Source organism: Alligator mississippiensis, chromosome 2 (genome assembly GCF_030867095.1).
Source record: "Alligator mississippiensis isolate rAllMis1 chromosome 2, rAllMis1, whole genome shotgun sequence".
Lineage (NCBI taxonomy): Eukaryota > Metazoa > Chordata > Crocodylia > Alligatoridae > Alligator > Alligator mississippiensis.
Window position 1 is genome coordinate 20,460,580 of NC_081825.1, and position 13,072 is coordinate 20,473,651.

General features: G+C 43.3%; 1 protein-coding gene across 3 annotated transcripts in view; it reads left to right on the forward strand.

Annotated features, from left to right (window-relative positions):
- Positions 1 to 13,072, forward strand: part of FAM193A (family with sequence similarity 193 member A) — a 152,256-nt gene that overhangs the window by 82,561 nt on the left and 56,623 nt on the right. For all 3 annotated transcript variants that reach the window (XM_059721519.1, XM_059721520.1, XM_059721521.1), the window contains exon 8: positions 2,007 to 2,151. In XM_059721519.1, coding sequence (XP_059577502.1) covers positions 2,007 to 2,151 — 145 coding nt within the window. The remainder of the gene's footprint in view (positions 1 to 2,006; positions 2,152 to 13,072) is intronic.

Consider the following 13,072-nt stretch of genomic DNA (forward strand, 5'->3'; position numbering starts at 1 on the left):
AAACCAACAGTAGGATCCATGTGGGCAAAGGTATCTCAGAGAACTCCAGTTACTGTAAGGTAAGTCAATTCTGTTTAGATATTTGACAACACAGAGGATGCATTGTAACCAAAATATATCAGGAGTATTTTCAGGTATATAACATCCAGGACAGATAATAAGATGAAAATGTTTTGTAGTAGCTTGCTGCGTGTATGCATTAGAGCAAAAGTATTTGGTTTAAATATGCTAGGTATTGCTGCTGTTTACCATAATTCCCATTTTGGTACAGGGTAAGACACAAATGCTGCAATATTGCTAATCCAAAACGTTCTAAAATTTCAAACTCGAGCTTCAAAAGAGTGACTTTTTTCTAACAGTAAGATTTCTTGCTTTCTGCTTTCTACCCCTTCCTGTCCTACACCCCACAGCCCACTGAGCCTTTTTGAGTATGCTAGGGCCACTTTTTCATAGTGTTTTTGGTTTTTTTTTCTTCTGTCATGGGGGTTCTGACCTTGCTATACTTTTGTATATGAAAAATGAGGTTCTTGGGACCAGGAGATTTGTTAAAATAAATAAAACAGTATATACTGTAGGTCTCAAAATAAAAATCACAAGAATTGGCAATGCCTGAAATTATGGGAAATCCTTTCTTAAAATTATACATAGAGTTGGTCTCTTGACATGTTTTGCATGTTGCCTGATGTATTTCTCTGTGTTCATGGCAGGTAGAAATGACCTCATTAGAAAGGTTGTGGCTGAGGTTTCTATAAAGAAAAATTAAGATAATTGGTAACCCTCTTGGTGGCCTTTGATTTAATGCTTAGCAATATCTGTTTGCTATTCACCTAAGCTTGGATAGGGATGATCCTGCCTCAGGCAGAAGATTGAACTAAATGATCTCTGGAGTTCCCTTCCAACCCCACTTCTCTAGGATTTATGGTTCTCTCTGATTTGGTGCTTTTTCTTTTGCCATGACATCTGAGGATTGACTTATTGCTGTTGCCAGATGGCAAGCATAGTTACATAGATGTTGGAACAGTAGTACAATCCCAGTCGTATGAAAGTTGATGTTAAAGCTGCCACTGGATTTCTTTGGGACCTGTACTTTACCCAAGGAGTCAACGATTGAATTTTGATGCTAATTGTAACAACTTTGAAGCTTTGGACAAGTCTCTTTAGCCTTTGTCTGAGTGTTTAGTCATTGGTAAAAGAAAGCTAATACTGAACTGAGTGGCATGGTTGCAATGAGGTTTGGTTACTGTTTGGATTAAATGAAAAATATTTACAATAAAGTGTCTTTCAGAAATGTATCATGTCACCTTTTAGGCTGTCTCTTTAAGGTCAAGGTTTATCATGTTCACTTGGTAGACTGAGGGTGCTGAGATCTGTCAGGTTTAAGTGAAATTTATTAGAATTCAACTGCTGATTCCATAGCAAGGGAAAAGAAAGGCCTGTGATTGATTCTTGTAATTTCCTCTCCAAGGGAGAGATGGCAGTGTATGAACAAAATCAGAGTAATTATTGCCCTTGTCAATAAAGTATTTAGTTGCTTAGTGCAACCAAGTTACTATATGTAGTGGCCTGGTTCCTTAACACTTTCCATGCTATTCTTAATCACTAGTGTGCTGATTAACACTTAACTAGATGTGGTTTTATATTGGCTAGCCAATTATTTTTAGTCATCTCAATCTAAGGTGTATATATAGTTCAGGGAGATAAGTATATCAAGCTGTAAAATTTTGTGAATGGATTGACTCTATTTACCTCAATTTGCTGTGGAAATGTTTATATACTTGGTACTCTTGGTTTCCAGACATTTAGCAAGTAGTCATTAGATATTTTTGCTTAAAGTAGAGGAAATTCAGTTGTCAGGTGCTAGTTGGCTTCTGTGTCATAAACTAGTTATGTTTTATAAGACTTAAAAATAATATTTTTAAATGGTGTTATGTTTAATTAGTATAGAGTTAAATTATTTTGACTTCTAGGTGAATACCTCTATTTAATATTTTAACTACAATTTTTAGGCTTGGAACAACACGTGATTCCTGTAGTGAAGATATGTATAGTACCTTGCTACAAAGGTATCATCAGTTGGAACAGGAGATGGGTCAAGTTGCTGAAGCATGGCTTGAATGCCAGAAAAGAATAGATGATTATGTAGATGAACAGGTAAGGACTATGTAAATAATTACTTGACATTATAGTAAATGTAAAACATAAAAGGTGCATGTTGCATATACTTTCTCATCTATGTAGTCCAGAAATCCTAATTATTATTCAGGGAATGTAAAATTGAGGGATCCAGTGAAACTTATTTAATCTGAATTTCACTAAAACTTACTCAAGATAAGTGTGTTGTAGTAATGATTTTTATATGACAGGTTTTTTTTTACCAAACATGTTTTGTTAAAAATTTAATCAACACATTTCATGTATGCTATGATCTATGAGTATTCCCAGTAAGTGCTTTGATAACAAGTAATGTAATCCCATGCAGCACACTACAAGAAATTATACTGAATATGTGTATTCATGGCTGGTACACGATTCTAAGGAAAGCCTTGAAGCTAAAAAGAATTTTTGCTATCAGATTTTTGTAGTAGTATACATAGTAGTATAGTATAATAAATCCTAGATTTATTATGCAATATATTATACTTTTCTATAAGTAAGCAGGGTCCCTGGCAGATGTTAAAGTAATGGAAAGATTGGGCTCATAGGAATTTTATGCTGCATCCCAAACATTGTGTCTTCTACCATGCCAGACATTCAGGGGATGGAACTTAAAATTTCTCCAATCCTAATTGTTCTGCTATACAACTGGCCTGATCTTGCAGATTTAGGTAGGGAGTGACTCTCTTCTGGACCCAAGGTTGTCCCCAGTCCCTAGCAGGTTGCAGACTTGGAGATGTCTGGAGCGGGTTTGGCCCCTATAGTCCCAGTTTGGGTTTGAGACCCCAGGCTACTTGGGATTAGGTCTGATTGATTAATCTGGCCCCCATCAGTCCTGCTTTCAGTCAACACCCTAAGCTTTTTGGGGTCAGGGCCAACAGTCAGTTGACTTGGCCCCTCCATGGCCCTGGGACAGCCCAGCTGCATTCAGGGTTTTTAAAACTCCTGAGACCTTGAGTCTCTTCTCCCATCCCAGGGTCTAAAAACTGCATATTAGGTCTGGCTTCCTGCAACCTGGCATTTTAATGTTCCCCGCCCTGAAACCCCCCATGGAGGTTGAAGGGTAAGGCAGGAATGCGGGGAGACCAGTGGACATGGTGTACCTTGACTTGAGCAAGGCTTTTGATACGGTCTCCCACAAAATTCACACAGGCAAGCTAAGGAAGTATGGGTTTGATGAATGAACTGTAAAGTGGATAGAAAACTGGCTGGATCATTGGGCTCAGAAGGTAGTAGTCAATAACTCGATGTCTAGTTGGCAGCCATCATCAAGTGGAGTGCCCCAGAGGTTGGTCCTGGGGCTGGTTTTGTTCAATATCTTCATCAACAACCTGGAAGATGGCATAGAGTGCAGCCTCAACAAGTTTGCAGATGACACCAAGCTGGGGGGAGTGGTAGATGCACTGGAGGCTGGGTAGGGTTAGGATTCGGAGAAACCTAGACAGATTGGAGGATTGGACCAAAAAACCTCATCAGGCTCAATAAGAACAAGTTCAAAGACCTTCACATAGGCTGGAACAGAAAAGCACCTCAGGGTTACAGTGGACAATAGCCTAAATATGAGCCAGCAGTGTCTCCTTGTTGCAAAGAAGGCTAATGGCATACTGGACTGCATTGGTAGGTGTGTTGCCATCAGATCAAGGGAGGTGATTTATTCCCTTCGATTTAGCACTGGTGAGGCTGCATCTGCAGTACTGTGTTCAGGTTCCCCCCCCCCCTCCCCTTCCCCCACTACAGAAAGGATGTGGACAAACTCAAGAGGGTTCAGCAGAAGGCAACAAAGTGGTGAGGGGGCTAGGGGACATGACTTATGAGGAGAGGCTGAGGGAACTGCGCTTATTTAATCTGAAGAAGAGAAGACTGAGTGGGGATTTAATAGTATCATTCAACTACTTGAAGGGGGTTTTGAAAGAGGATGGAGGTAGACTGTCCTCAGTGGTGACAGATGACAACAAGAAGCAGTAGTCTCAAGTTGTAGCAGGGGAAGTTTAGGTTAGATATTAGGGAAAATTTTCTCACTAGGAGGGTAGTAAAACACTGGAACAGGTTACCCAGAGAGGTGGTGGAGTCTCTATCCTTGGAGGTTTTAAAGACCCAGCTACACAAAGCTTTGGCTGGGATGATCTAGTTGGGGATGGTCCTGCTCTGAGCAGGGGGTTGGACTAGATGACCTCCTGAGGTACCTTCCCACCCTAACTTCCTATATCTACGAAAGGCTGCTGAGCTTTTGGGTTGCCTGGTTCCCATTAGGGGGAGCCCTTTGGCTCCCTCTGCTGGAGAACCTTTGCAACCTGCTCCCATTGCAGCCCATTTTGGCACCCAGACCAGGACTGTCCCAGTCCTGATCCTGCCCTCAGCCCCATGCTAGTGCTAACAGCCAGCTGATTATCAACATCAGCAGATAGGTCTTTGCTGGATCATCTGGCATCACAAGATGCACTGTTTCCCCTGCTGCCCCCCAGACACCCATCACCCAGTATGTGACATGTCACACCTACAAATTTAAAGCTTGATGGAAACTGGCAAAACCGTGTTCTAATTTTTTTGGTGGCAGTGTTTTTGTGGCTGGTTTGCCATTTTTATGTGACTAATATAGGCTCCATGGCTAGCTGCATGTTTTGGATTGTAACAGTGTATACCAACCACGTTCCCATGGAGCTTCCATAAGCAGGGTCCTATGTTGTCTTGCACCTCTGCAAAGCCATATAAATAACCATAATTTTAAACATTTTAATACAGTTTTAAATTACTTTGTACATGCAGCATGTCTGAATTTATTGTGCAATTAACGAATTAACTGCACAATAAGTATAAAATGCTGGGGGGGCTAGAGAGTACAACATAATAAATACAAAAAAATGTACTAAAATGAGTTTATTTCACAATAGTCAGCTTATTTTAATTTGCATCCTTGATTTGACTACAATATTCATGTATTAACAATTGAATAAAAATGCTGACAGTCTGACCTGCATCTTTGCTTTTTAGAGTAAAATTACAGGCATCACACACACTGTTGAAGTGGGAACTATTTTTACATATGTAAATAATAGTGTTTCCTTTACTTGCACCTCTGAGTTACAGAAAAACTGTAAGGCTTTGCAGACTTCTTTTTTAAGTAGGAGGAAAAAGGTGGGTATCCTCTGTAAACTATTTACCCGGTGTCTGAGTGCAGGCTTTGACCAAACTCACAAATTGTTAGATGTATGAGAAAATGCTACAAAGATGCATTATGGTTTTGAGGTGTCTGGTAACTTGTGTAATGAGAGATGAGAATCGACTAAACCTTCTGATTTTTTGCTGTGGTGGAGGACACCTCTACCACACCACTTCTTGCAATAGGTGAGTCTCAGAAGCAAGATTTTTCTTCTTACAATAGTAATTGTGAAACCAGGATGCTACATGCTTCCAGAGGTCCTGATCTTGAGGACATGAGTGAAAAATGAAGAGCTGAGCTAGACTCCCTGCCCATTAGAGATGGGGAATGAGGAAAGGGAGCAAGTTGCTGGGGTACAGATAGGGGGAAATGGGTTTTAGTAGCACAGGAAGTTAACTGTAGCCTCAAATAGATGCGTGTTTCTTCTGGTGGAGATTTCTAGGGACTAGGTAGCAGAGTGAAGGACCTGTCTCATAGCTTGTGTAATGAGAAATGTGAATCAGCTGAACCTTGTGACTTCTTGGTGTGCTAGAGGACCTGCAGTAGGTAAGCCTCAGAAGAAAGAGAGCAGAACAAAAGAGCAGCAGGGCAGCGCCCTGCCTGTTCCACGTGCAGCAGCCCCTGGCCTAGGGAGCTGGCAGGGGTCTCCCTGTTGCTCCTGTCTTTTCCGAGGAGTGGAGTCGTTGTTCCAACTCCATTTAAAGACAGCAGGGCCAGGAACCAGTGATGGGGAAAGCCTCTCTGAGTCTGCTTTCTGCCCCCCACCAGCCTTTTAAATTACTGTCCCCACCTCCTAGCTGGTTGGCAGGGGTGCAGTTGAAAGCTGGAAGGGCCGGGACCTGTTCAGGGGAAAGCTTCCCTGAGCTCCTTAAAGGGGCTACTCCCTTCCTGGATGAGGGGTGTCCGAGCATTCATTCTTGCAAGAGTTTCTCTCGCAAAGGAAGCCTTTCAGGTTGTCACAGGGAAGCTTTTATTCTGGAGGGGGCATGTTTCCCATGAGAGAGAATAAGTGTGTACATGTAGCTTCTACCAGGAGAGTGACAGAAATGTTACACCTGTACATGGCCTATGAAAGCATGGTCAGTTACTGCGAGTTGCATACTTGTGCATACAGTCAGAATGGAAAGAGGACTCTAGTACCAATGAAAACTTTCTGTTGATGAGGAATAAGCTATGCAAGATAGCTGAGGCTGGGCAAAAACTGTACCATCTTTATAGAATCTAGACATGGAGGCAGTTATGAACCTGTATGCAAGGAATAACTGAGCAAAGTTTGGATTACTCATTTGGCGTCCAGGATTCTTCTATGAGATGAGGTAGAAGAAATTTAGCTAATAAGGGAGAATTATGTTGGAGAAAAATCGCCTGAAGAACTTGGAGGCAAAAGAATCTTCTATAAGCAAATGTTAAACCTTGAACCCTAAATATCTTGAAGACTTGAGAGAATGGATAGAAGTTCAATAAAAAAGCTAGGTTTTGGCAAATGTCCCTCCAAAGTACCTATAAAATAGATCATACCATTAGAAAAAAATAAAACAAAGTTATCTTATTGTTCAGGAATTAAGCAGAACACTATTTTCAAACCCAAATGAAAGTGACAGATATTACCTATTGTGTATGGCTGAGCAAACAAGTTACTCTAAGTTAACGTGTGAATTTATAGCATGCCAGATAATCCACAGTAACTGCTTGTATGTATGTTCATACCCCCTGGTAAATGCAAGGTGGTTTTCCTGACTTTCATTTGAGGAGTCAGCTTTGTATGGTAGACAGATTCAAAGTAGTTAAAAATATCACTTAAAGAAGAGGAGATTAAGGACAGACAATGATTATTTAAAAAAATAAAAAAGCCCTGAAGAAAACTTACACTTAAAAACTGCTTATCCAGCTTCTTGCAAGAGAACAAGTTCCTGGCACCATCAGAAAGATAAATAATTCCTATTTTGTGCAAGCATGAAAAGGTGAGTTACCAGAATGCAAATGTTCAGCAGGGGAAGACTAATACTGTAGGTCTCACACAACCAGCACCTACCTCACTCTTAAAAGGCTTCAGGGGTCAGTAGGGCCATCTTAAAATTCAGTCTGTTTCATTATCAGCAGCCAGCATAAAGAATATTAAATGTTTTCAAAAGGGATTATTGCTTGTGAGCCTCATTTATTTGTTTAAGATAGATTATTTATTTTGGAAGCTTGGCTGCTTTTTAAATTATTAAATTCCCACAGAAGCCCTAACAACAACTTAAAGTCATTATGGTACAAATAACTTACATAATGAGGCTACCTAACTATTTAAAAGGTAATGACTCTGGAGTAGCTCTTTATGCTGTTGCTTCAGTAACTTGAAGATGAAGGTGTGTGCGCCAAACCTGCCACAGTGGTACACTTAAAACTTTTTTGTTTTTATTCTTTTATCTTTTGGAGTATTGTGTTGCCATGTGAAAAATTCTTTACACTTTTGACTTCAAAGTCACAGCCCAGGAAATCATTGAAGAGAAGTTGCACCTTCCTCAGGCACCATCTTTCAGGGGTTACCCTTTGTTTCTAAAGGCTTAATGTGCAAGATCCAACCTCTCTTCACATTGCTTGCTCCCACCAGGGAGAAAAATTAGAGCTAATACTTACATGAAATGCTTTTGTCCTCCTGTACAGGGTTGGAAGAGAAGCTTTTTGCTTGTCCCTACTCTCCTGTGTTTCTGAACAAAGACATCTGATAATCCTGCTCAAACACCAAAAATGTTAGATAATCTCAAGCTACCACATGCATTAACCATTGTGTTGTAGTACAAACGTGACCAATTGGTTGTAACACACCCACATAAGGTAGAGGCATATTTTTTCACTATTTTTAGGTGCTTACATTTCATGGCAATAGGAACGATGTGAATGTTTGGCAGAGAAAATGACAAAGAATAAATGCTGTATTCATATGGGAGACCTAACAGAGATGTCCCTTCTGGTGCTTAGATGTTTAACCAAGGCACCTAATGTCAGTCAGAAAAACCCTGCCCAACCTTTTGGACTCCTAAGCTTGTACTAGTCAAGTCCTAGATGCATCTATTTTCTGCTACTTGAGTCTTAATGGTGCCTAATTAGTGCCTGAGCCCTGTCAGGATACACAAAATAACACGTTTACCTGCCTATCTTACTTGCCAGGTCTGTGAGAGGCCAGAACATAGCAGCTATGAGGACTTCTGTCTCCTACTAGGAGAGTTTTATTTTTGGGGGTGGGGGTTGTGGATTTCTTGGGCAATGCCTGAAATAGCAAAAATTGAGTTGGTCCCTAAACATAGGTGGGCTAGAATCAGAACCATAGAAAAGGCTGGAAGGGACCTCAGGAGGCCATCTAGTCCAACCCCCTGCTCAAAGCAGGAACATCCACACCTAGATCATCCCAGCCAAAGCTTTGTCTAGTCAGGTCTTGAAAACCTCCAAAGATGGAGAGTCCACAACCTCTCTGGGTAGCCTGTTCCAGTGCTTTATTACCCTCCTAGTGAGAAAATTCTTCCTAATATCTAACCTAAACTTCGCTTGTGGCAACTTGAGACCATTGCTCCTTGTTCTATCATCTGCCACCACAAACAACAGTCCAGCTCCATCCTGTTTCGAAACCCCTTTCAAGTAGCTATTAAATCCCCTCCCTCAGTCTTCTCTTCTCCAGACTAAATAAGCCCAGTTCCCTCAGTCTTTCCGCATAAGTCATGTCCCCAAGCCCCCTCACCATTTTTTTGCCCTTTGTTGGACCCTCTCCAGTTTGTGCACATCCTTTCTGTAGTGGAGGGCCCAAAACTGAACACAGTACTCCAGATGTGGCCTCACCAGGGCTGAATAGAGGGGAAGAATCACTTTCTTTGACCTACTGGCAACATTCTTCTACCAGTGCAGCCCAATATGCCGTTAGCCTTCTTGGCAACAAGGGCACACTGCTGGCTCATATTCAGCTTATTTTCCACTGTAATCTGCAGGTCCTTTTCTGCAGAGCTGCTGGCCAGCCAGTCAGCCCCCAGGCTGTACTGGTGCATGAGATTTTTCTGTCCTAAGTGCAGGACTTTGCATTTGCCCTTGTTGAACCTCATGCAATTCCTCTTGACCCAATCCTCCAATTTGTCTACATCACTCTGAATCTTAGATGCATTGGATGGTAGGGCTACTACTCCCTCCCCCCCTCCAATCTTGGTGTCATCTACAAACCTGCCGGGGTGCATGCTATGCCATCTTCCAGGTTGTTGTTGAAGACATTGAACAAAATCAGCCCCAGGACCAACTCCTGGGGCACTCCACTTGATACCGGCTGCCAACTAGACATCGAGCCATTGATTGCTGCTCTCTGAGCTGGATGCTGCAGCCAGTTTTCTATCCACCTTACAGTCCATACATCCAGCCAGTACTCCTTAGCTTGCCCATGAGACTACTGTGGGAGACCATACCAAAAGCCTTGCTAATATCAAGGTACACCACATCCACTGGTCTCCCCACGTCCACAGAGCCAGTCACCTCCTCATAGAAGGCAATCAGGTGGTCAGGCATGACGTGCCTCTGGTGAATCCGTGCTGGTTTGTTTCTAATCACCTTTTTCTCCTCCACGTGCTTAGAAATGGATTCCTTAAGGATCTGCTCCATGATTTGTCCAGGGACTGAGGTGAGGCTGACTGCTCTGTAGTTCCATGGATCCTTCTTCTTCCCTTTCTTAAATATAGGCACTATGTTTGACCTTTTCCAGTCATCTGGACCCTTTCCTGATTGCTGTGAGTTTTCAAAGATGATGGCAAATGGCTCTGCAGTTGCATCAGCCAACTCCGTCAGCACCCTCAGGTGCATCCCATCTGGCCCATTGACTTGTACACACCCAGCTTTTCTAAATAGTCCCTAACCTGTTCTTTCAGCACTGAGGGCTGCTCACCTCTTCCCCAAACTCTGCTCCGTGTATTAGTCTGGAAGCTGACCTTGCCTGTGAAGACTGAGGCAAAAAAGGCATTGAGCACTTGAGCCTTTTCTGCATCCTCTGTCATGAGGTTGCCTCCCCCATTCAGTAAAGGACCCATGCTTTCCCTGATCCTCCTTTTGCTACCGACGTACTTATAGAAGCCCTTCTTGTTCCCCTTAACATCCCTTGCTAGCTGCACCTCCAATTGCACTTTGGCCTTCCTGACTTCATCCATGCAGGTCTGAGCGATGCTTTTATATTCTTCCCTAGTTATTTCTTCAAGTTTCCACTTCTTATAAGCTTCCTTTCTGTGACTTAGTTTTCTGAAGAGTTCCCTGCTAAGCCAAGCTGGTCTTCTGCCATACTTGCTAGTCTTCCTGCACATCAGGATGGCTTGTTCCAACACTCTCAGTAAAGCTTCTTTAAAGTACAGCTAGCTCTCCTGGACTCCTCTCCCCCTTAGTCTGACTTCCCAGGGGATCCTGTCCATGAATTTCCCTGAACGAGTCTAAATCTGCTTTTCTGAAGTCCAGGGTACTCTGCTGTTCTCCATCCTTCCTTTCCTCAGGATCTTGAACTCTTATCATCTCGTGATCACTGCTGCCCGAGTTGCCATCCACTACTACGTTCCCCACCAATTCTTCCCTGATTATGAGCAGCACGTCAAGACTAGCACAGCCCCCAGTTGGCTGCTCCAGCACCTGCACCAGGAAATTGTCCCCAGTACGCTACAAGAACTTCCTGGATCACCTGTGCACTGCTGTATTGTCTTCCTAGCAAATATCAGGGTGATTGAAGTCCCCCATGAAAACCAGGGTCTGTGATCAGAAAACTTCTGCTAACTGTTTGAAGAAAGCCTCATCCACCACTTCCTCCTGGTCTGGTGGCCTATAGCAGACCCCCACTGCAACATCACCATTGTTGCTCTCCCCTCTGACCCTAACCCAGAGACACTCTCAACAGGCCTATCTTCAGCTTCATACTGGAGCTCTGAGCAATCATACAGCTCTTTCTCATAAAGTGCAACCCCTCCTCTTCTCCTCTGCCTGTCCTTCCTGCACAGTTTGTACCTATCCATGACAAGGCTCCAGTTGTGCGAGCTCCCGCCATGTCTCTGTTATTCCAATCACGTCCCAGTTCCATGACTCTGCAAGGAATTCCAGTTCTTCCTGCTTGTTTCCCAGGCTCTGTGCATTCATGTTCAGACACCTGAGTTAACTAGTTGATTTCCCTGACTTTTCAGGTACCTCTCCTATTACCCCCTCCTGCTTGCTTTTCTTCCAGGTCTCCCACTTCCTCAGCTTACCTCAAGGCTTTGGTTTCCATCCCCCAGTGAATCTAGTTGAAAGCCCTCCTCACTAGGTTATCGAGCCTGTCTGCGAAGGCGCTCTTCCCTCTCCATCAGGTGGATCCCATCTCTTCCCAGCAATCCTTCTTGGAAGAATATCCCATGGTTGAAGAAGCCAAATCCCTGCTGGTGACATCACATGTGCAGCCAGGTGTTGATCTGCAGGGTGCACCTGCTCCTGCCTGGGTCCTTTACCTGAACTGGAAGGGAACACAATTTGAGCCCAGAGCCCTGTTGTCACTCTCTTGATATGCTTAGGGTCTCCCCTGGCAGTATCATTAGTGCCTACATGGGTGAGCAGCATGGGGTAGTAGTCAGAGGGCTGGATAAGCCTCAGTAATCCGTCTGACATCTCAGATCTGGGCTCTGAGCAAGCAGTAGACCTCCTGAGTCTAATTTGTATGTTGTGAGTTCCAGTAGGTAGCAGGGTTCCTAAAACACTGAGCTTTGCAGTACTATAATTTGCTGTTAGGTTAACAGACCAGGGACACACAGCAGTGAGTGGTAGAGCCAAGGATTGTTCTTGGAGTTTCTTGACTTCTGCCCAGGGCAGTATATTTCAATGCATCTTGGGCTCCATCGGCATGTTGCGCTTTTAAGGTGTGATTTAAATTTAGTCGTGCCTTAAGTGGTCACCCAGCCACACATTGAATCAATTAATGGCACAATAAAAAGAGGAATAGGCTACGAAGTTATTCCACAAAATATGTGCAATACCTTTGTAGCTGCTTCCTAACTTGCCATTAATAGAATGTGTGGCCAAGGGCTCCTGTGGCTGGGAGCCCTGTCAGCTGATTGGAGCTCCCAGCTGTGGAGGCCCATATGCATCCCCACAGTTGGGAGCTTGCAGCTGCTGTGATCTCTGAGCTGGGCATAGCTCTGCACAGCCCTGCAGCTGGGAGACTGCAACTGCTGCAGTCTCCCAGCTGCGGGGATGCATGGGGTGCTGCCACGGTTGGGGATAACGGCAACTGCTGTCTCCCTGCTGAGGGGCTGTGTGGGGCCCAGTGCATCTGGGAGATCACAGCAGCTAAAGGGAAATTCCAGTTGTAAGAGGTTGCTTCCTGCTGGTGCAGGAGGAGCAATAAAATGTGATAGGATCTGATTTGTGATTTTTGCAGTCATGCCTCCTGCCATGCACATGTGATATGGCAAGAGGCATGATGATGTAGATTGTGCATTAGAGCCCATCATGCCTTTACCTGCATGTGAAGAGGGGCCCTTGGAAGTAGTACCAATAAGCCATGGTTCATCAGCATTTCATGCCCACTGTTTTAAAATATTACTTGACAAACAACTCTGTTTTTTGCATAGAGAATATGCAAACCCACCAGAGCAAAAATAAACCAACAAAAAAAATCAGAGCAAAAAATCATCATCAAATAGTAGAAATTCAAATCCCATTTGATGTATCTGATTTGGTATCAGATGATAAATATGTGCTGACTTGAAGTTCTAGTACATTTACTCACCTCCAAGATGACTGAATTTA